At 40.1% G+C, this 6,921-nt stretch overlaps 2 protein-coding genes across 2 annotated transcripts; both read right to left on the reverse strand.

Moving 5' to 3' along the window:
• Positions 1 to 689: 689 nt before the first annotated feature.
• On the reverse strand, positions 690 to 2,645 carry LOC116162193 (flotillin-1-like). Its single transcript, XM_031475746.1, has 6 exons — positions 2,511 to 2,645; positions 2,388 to 2,463; positions 2,253 to 2,343; positions 1,943 to 2,206; positions 1,107 to 1,886; positions 690 to 1,057 (listed from the first exon to the last, which is right to left on the reverse strand). Exons 1-6 carry the CDS (start codon positions 2,560 to 2,562, stop codon positions 1,040 to 1,042), a joined length of 1,281 nt encoding a protein of 426 aa, XP_031331606.1. The 5' UTR covers positions 2,563 to 2,645; the 3' UTR covers positions 690 to 1,039.
• A 1,362-nt stretch (positions 2,646 to 4,007) lies between these two features.
• On the reverse strand, positions 4,008 to 6,676 carry LOC116161880 (flotillin-1-like). Its single transcript, XM_031475361.1, has 6 exons — positions 6,509 to 6,676; positions 6,321 to 6,396; positions 6,183 to 6,273; positions 5,872 to 6,135; positions 4,304 to 5,083; positions 4,008 to 4,255 (listed from the first exon to the last, which is right to left on the reverse strand). The coding sequence occupies exons 1-6, from the start codon at positions 6,558 to 6,560 to the stop codon at positions 4,229 to 4,231; spliced, it is 1,290 nt and encodes a 429-aa protein (XP_031331221.1). The 5' UTR covers positions 6,561 to 6,676; the 3' UTR covers positions 4,008 to 4,228.
• Positions 6,677 to 6,921: the final 245 nt, after the last annotated feature.

Consider the following 6,921-nt stretch of genomic DNA (forward strand, 5'->3'; position numbering starts at 1 on the left):
AGTTTTGGAAGGCATTCCGTCACCCGGCACTTCCAAAACATCTTTGCCAACTGTTGACTGCGTCGCTACTTCTCAGTATATGCAGGCGCCCTTATGGGCATGAAATTGAACGACGCCTTGAAAACTCTAGTGAGTCTTAAAAATCCGGTATGCCCAAAAATTAAAATAATTAATTTCTCCACTTCTGATCATCATAAAAATCGGGGACATATTCCAAAATCTTAATTAATTTAATGTGCTTCTAATGAAACCACTTACGACTTAATTGGATGCTGTTTACGGCAACTCATTTACTTAGCTACTGTTAATTATACTCACTTAAATGTGTGAGATGAAATTTCTAAATTCATTAAATTCATACTTCTAATTAACTCCATTTGTCTCTTGGAATTTCTCACATCACGCAAATTGTCATTTATAAAACTGATAGCGGCGTAAACCTGCATGTTTTTGCAGCTTTAATGCTCGTTTTAAATTAGGTAACCTAGGAAACCAATAACATCTAATAATTACTTAACGGGATTGAAATTTTAAAATATTGATTAGCCTTCGTCTTCTAAATGACAAAAGCTTTCGGAAGCAACAAAAATAATTGAAACATCACAATAGCGCATTTTTTTTTATTTTTGTGGAAATGTGCTAAAAAACAATTTTGGAGCTCACAAACGAAACACGGTGGACTTTTGTTTATTTGGAAGAAACGTTTTTATTTATCATATTTTATTAAAGAAGCCCAAATTGAGAATTAAACATTTGCGTGCAATACAATTAACAAAATAGTGCTCCACAAACTTTTTTTAAGTAAGGAGGGAGTTAAAGTCTAGATACCTATGCTTTTTTCAAAACTTTGAAAGAAAAAGCTAATGTGAATTGTACTGAAGAACGAGGGCACCTTCTCGACATAAATAAGTTAAAAACAAGACTGGACCGTGGGTTTTTTATTCAATGGCCGTGGGGCACTGTGGCACACAAGATAGGCATTCCAAATCGCATAGAAGAACTGCGCCCTAATAATGACATATCTTCAGCGTGATAGATCCTAAACCGTGCGAATGGACTGCAAGACAAATATCATTATTAATCTACAATTTTGGAAAAACACAAACCTGAGCAATATCAACCCCAGTCATGGCCTTCACTACCTCAGGAATTTCGGCAACCATTGATAAAACCTCCCCTGTTAATTTTGCAGCACCAATCTCTCCTTGCCCATTCGACACCATAGTGATCTTTTTAGCTTGAGCAAGAGGCGTTGAAATCTCCGCCACAACGTGCGGCAGAACATCCATAAACATATCGACCATTGCGGCACGTTTATACTCCTTCCACGCGTCTGCCTTTTTCGCCATCTGCTCGGCCTCCGCTTTAGCCTTAGCCTCAATGGAGAAAGCCTTCGCCTCGCCCCTTAGGCGCAAAGCCTCGGCTTCTGCTTCCGCCTCGAGCACCACTCTTTTTCGATTTGCCTCAGCAATCGTCTCCAATCGATATTTCTCGGCTTCCGCCGGACGGCTAACAGTCGCGTCAAGTTCTTGCAGGCGCCTCTGCACTTCTTGCTTTTGTAAGGCGATCGCCTGTGAACGTTCGATGACCTTAACCTGCATTTGTTCCTCTTGAATGCGCTGTTTAGTTTTCGCCGCTTGCAAGTCGTAGGCTAATTCAGCGGTCGCTCTCTGTGTCTCTATTTCAACATCGTAAGATGCTTTTTTCAGTTCAAAGTCACGACGTGCTTTGGCTACTTGCGTCTCATTGAACAAAACGGATGCCATACGCTGTTCTTCGGCGATCGCTTGTCTTATACGAGCATCAGCTCGAGCTTCTGCCTCGCCAGTTCTTGCGTCACGTTTTACTTCAGCCGTACGCGCCATGCCCAAGCATGCCAGGTATCCCTGCAACAGATATTCTGAATATTATTATAGTATTTGTGTGCCTCATCTAAACCCACCATATCATCACTGATGTCATTCAAAGTGTAGGAAACAACAGTAATGCCCATGTTAACCAAATCTGAGGAGGCAACTTTGAAGACTTGTTCACTAAACTTTTTTCTATCTTTGTAAATTTCATCAACGGTCATGGACCCCATTATCGCCCTTTGGTAACCTTCCAAGGTCGCTAAGGCAATAGTCTGTATCTCGGCCTCAGTTCTCCCCAAGAATTGCTCGCACGCCGTCAAAAGCATTTCCTTATTTTGGCTTTGGATTCTCACCTGAAAGCTGTTATTTTTTACATCCAAAGCGTGACGAATACCGCACCTGTGCCACACCGGATACAGAAATGGGAACGCCCTGTATTGTGTAAACCTTGGGAGAGTCAATTTGAAGTGTCATAGTTTTCAGTGATATTCTGCAGAAACTAGTGAATAAATTAAACAAATTGAGATTACTCACCTTTGAATCCTTTGAATTCCAGGCCAAACGAATACTCGGCCTCCTGGCACCAAACGAGGTCGGGAGTAGCAACATCCTAAAATTATCAAATTGTTATATATGGTATCATACGATGGACCTCACCAGAAATGACCAAAGCTTCACTTGGTCCACAAGTAAAAAATCCGAAACCCATCGAAACGGTCAGAAAGAAGGCAATTTTCAAACAAAGTTTTCGTTCTCATTTCGATGTTTTACGTCCTTGTTAGATTGTGGTGCTTAATTGTTTCCGTCGTCCAATCGCCTAAATTCGTTATCAAGGAATAGGGATAATTAAAATGTGCTATTGGAGACATAAGCCTATATATGCACCTTTAATATGTTAGCCAAATTCACTATGCCAGTGATAGCTATTTATTTATCAAGGTTATCTTTATCCACACGAGAAAAGTGGACCAATGACACACGAGTACCAAATACAAGATTTTCTCCAAAACCTTTCAATGAGCAAGGTAAACATGTTTTCCGAAATGGGTCGTGACCTGTATTACCTGCATGAAATAAATCAACGGCGCTTAGAACGAGCTTTTATGAAGTTGTGATTATTTATTTGAGTAGATACCTCGAAAATGTTGGCAACAAAATTCGTACGAATGGATTTACTTCTTGAAGGTAAAGCAGCCAAAAAAGTTAGTAGGTATGCGCTCGCTGCCTTTGAAGTCCAAGAGTGCGTACGGGAAGGAGCATGCCGAATTTGAAAAATAGTTCCTTTGGAAAATCGTGGAGAAAGTTTCATTAGCATATTTTCTACATTTGGAACAAAAGGACTACGCTACATCTTCGATGTGGAGCAAGTATCCAATGCTCAGGACCGCATTGAACATCCACAAGAAGCTAGATAATTCAAAAAGGTGGAGAAGGCCTCGGCAACACTTTTGGCAAATGCTACGACCCTCAAACGTCACGGTGGTTGGGAATCTTCTGCAGTAGCAGAGAACTATGTGGAAGACTCCGTTTCCAACAAATTAGAGATTGCGAAGAAAGTTCAAGGACATGCCAAAACAAGAGCACTTGCTATTTCAGCTCCTAAAGAGGTCAAATCTGGATTACCCACAAGTTGGGATGGAAAACAAAGTAAAATCGTGTGATGTATTGCTATCGTAGTGCGCCGCCCCTTGTTATGTTGGAGTTATCATTAACCACTGCTTCGAAAACAAATTGGGTAAGTTCGTGGATGTGGCGGTTTTACTTGTAGAAATATGAATACCCATATTATTTGAGAAGAATAAGATGTGGTTATCTAACTTCTCCAGCTGTTAGAGAGTCAGTACCACAAGATCTAAGGGCCAATGGGGGTAAAAAGTTTCGCGAATAAGGAAGAATTTAGAAGTGAACGTATTTTTGGACTATGATGGATGGATTTTTGCATGAAATTGGGACCGTTACAACTCTTTCACATTTTCAGTGCCCTTTCTTCCTGCATTTCTGTTTCCTCCCCACTCCTTGGTTTTCCAACAGACACACGTAAAGAATATACCTGTGATCTCCATTTTAAAAAAATCTGCTTTTCTAAAAAGAAATTATAGGAGAATTGCATAATGTGTTGCCTACCCAAATGTGGTTAGGCTTAAAATTAACAAATTAATTGCAAAAAATATATTTTAAAACGTTAACATAAATGAACAATTACCAAAATGATTACAATCTTTTGCGTAAAAATGTAGAAATATGAGTACCCATTATTTGAGAAGAATAAGATCTAAAATACAATGAACACATTCTAAACAACATACTAAAAGGAGCATACTGTAGGTACGTATCTAACACCATAGTCCATAGGAAAAATGAAAGGCAGAAACATCTTAAACAGAGCGGATTGATTGCAAATTCTAAAAAAAAAGATTAAATTTGCAATGAACTAACAAACATAGACTTACTTGTACTAAATCAACTCCGGTCATAGCCTTCACTACTTGTGGAATTCCTGCGACCATGGTTAACACCTCACTGGTTAACTTGGCGGCACCTATTTCTCCCTGCCCAGTAGATACCATAGTGATCTTATTTGCTTGAGAAAGAGGAGCAGACACTTCGGCAACGACTTGCGGTAAAATATCCATAAACATATCCACCATTGCGGCTCGTTTGTACTCCTTCCAGGCTTCGGCCTTCTTAGCCATTTGCTCTGCCTCGGCCTTAGCTTTAGCTTCGATGGCGAACGCCTCCGCCTCCCCCTTCAACCGTAGCGCCTCAGCTTCCGCCTCCGCCTCTAAAACCACGCGCTTACAATTGGCCTCCGCAATTTTTTCCAGACGATATTTTTCGGCTTCCGCCGGACGTCTGATGGTCGACTCCAGCTCTTGAAGACGTCTGGAAGTTTCCTGCTCTTGTATGGCAATTTGCTGCGTGCGCTCCACAACTTTGATCTGCATTTCTTCCTCACGAATGCGCTGCTTTGTCTTGGCGGCCTGTAGGTCGTAGGCCAACTCGGCTGTCGCTCGTTGGGTGTGCACCTCCAAATCGTACGCGGCTTTTTTCAGTTCGTAATCGCGCTTGGCCTTTGCGATAAGCGTGTCGTTATGCAATACGGAAGCCATGCGCTGTTCTTCGGCGAGCGCTTCTTTGATGGTGGCCTCGGCGCGTGCCTCCGCCTCGCCAATTCTGGCGTCGCGTTTTACTTCAGCAGTTCGAGCCATGCCCAAACTGAGTAAATACCCCTATAAAAAGTGAGCAACTATAATAGATTCTTTGAAAACGAATGTATGTTTTTTGAGAAAGTGATAGCAAAATACAATTAAGGCATAAAATGATGTCGGCAAGATGGACTTTTTGGGTTCCAAATAGTACCTCAAGATTCGAAAAATACTTCAACAAGGTTTTTTCGAAAACGGTATGGGATTCGAGTTCTGCTCGTTCTAGAGAGTTTCCGTAATCGAATCTTGTGGTAAACCTTACAGTTAGAAAGTTTGGAGAATATTCCAAATGCCAAATATACATAGTTTGAATTCTGATTGGAGTAACATAGGTATAGCACCTTAATTTTTGTTGGATGATGATGCTTCAGGTTAAAAGAATGCAATCCACCTATCAAGTCCGGAGCACTAGTAGTGGTACAGACGGGCAGACAGAAAACGGTTATGATTATATTTCACGCGTTTCTATAAGAAATAGTTGAGAACGTTTTTGGTGGCATTTTGGAGATCTGGACGGAACTTTTGACGAAGTCTATTGTATTGATTTTTCGCGGAACTATTTTAGTGACTGATCAGAAATTTTAGAATTATATTAATATTTTTAGGCGAGTAAAAAAGTTTACTTTTGATGCTGCGTTGGCGTAGGCCGCCCATATTGTCAAAATTGATTTTTTATGACAACCTAATTATCAGAACTCTTTCTAAGATTAATCAAGAACTCGGGGCCTTGATCTCATTGAAAAATTATATAATGTGATGGGCGCGTTTTGATTGTTTTATTTACTTCAGCTCGTACTGAAAGGGGCACTCACCGTATCATCACTGATATCCTTAAGTGTGTACGAAACAACTGTAATACCCATATTAACCAAGTCTGAAGAGGCAACTTCAAAAACCTGTCTACTGAACTTCTTTCTGTCTTTATAAATTTCTTCCACGGTCATCGAGCCCATAATAGCCCTTTGATAGCCTTCGAGCGTAGCCAAAGCAATATGTTGCACCTCCGACTCCTTTTTCCCCAAAAATTGCTCACATGCGGCTAGGAGCATGTCCTTATTTTGCCCCTGGATTTTGACCTATTTTGAAATATGTAAGTACTTCACCGTACAGTGTTGATACATACTTGAGCGACGCCCGAGACTGAAATGGGCACCCCTTGGCTCGTATACACCTTTGGACTATCGATTTGTAGCGTCATTGTATTCAGGGATATTCTGGAAATTATAAAATTATTGTAGGAAAAAGGCGATTGTGTACGTACTTCTGAACTAACTGAACACACGGCCAGACCCAAACGCGACCGCCAGGTACCACATGAGGCCTTCTGTAGCAGCAACCTGCAATTTAAAATTTATAATTTTCGCGCCAGTTATCGCTGCGTGCGCATACTTTTACGCCCAGTTCTGTTATAACGTTAATTTTCTTTAACTATTTTTTATTTTTGCTTACCTGAAACAACGAGAGCTTCGTTGGGGCCGCATGTATAAAATCCCCACCCCATTATTAATTTCTTGCAATGTTTTAATGTTTAAAACAGGAAGATTAACAATTAGTAAAAAAAGCAAGCGTGTAAATCACCTGCTGCTAAGTAAGTTAGACATGCGCACGATTCGTATTTGTATTTTTAGTTCCTTTAATTGATTATAATCATTGAATTTTCACTCAACGTTATAATCAAACTTAGGAATTGCGTTTGACCTCGGTAATAATCGTGTTTGAAAAAATATTAATGAGCACGTTTAGTGTGCCCGTTCCAAATTATTCTGGAAACAATTAATTAATGTAAAATTAAAATTATAAAATTGTTATTGGTCATTATACCGATAAACAATAGTAAAAATAGCCACAATGGACTAACAAAA

The sequence above is a fragment of the Photinus pyralis genome, unplaced genomic scaffold (genome assembly GCF_008802855.1).
Source record: "Photinus pyralis isolate 1611_PpyrPB1 unplaced genomic scaffold, Ppyr1.3 Ppyr1.4_LG10, whole genome shotgun sequence".
Lineage (NCBI taxonomy): Eukaryota > Metazoa > Arthropoda > Insecta > Coleoptera > Lampyridae > Photinus > Photinus pyralis.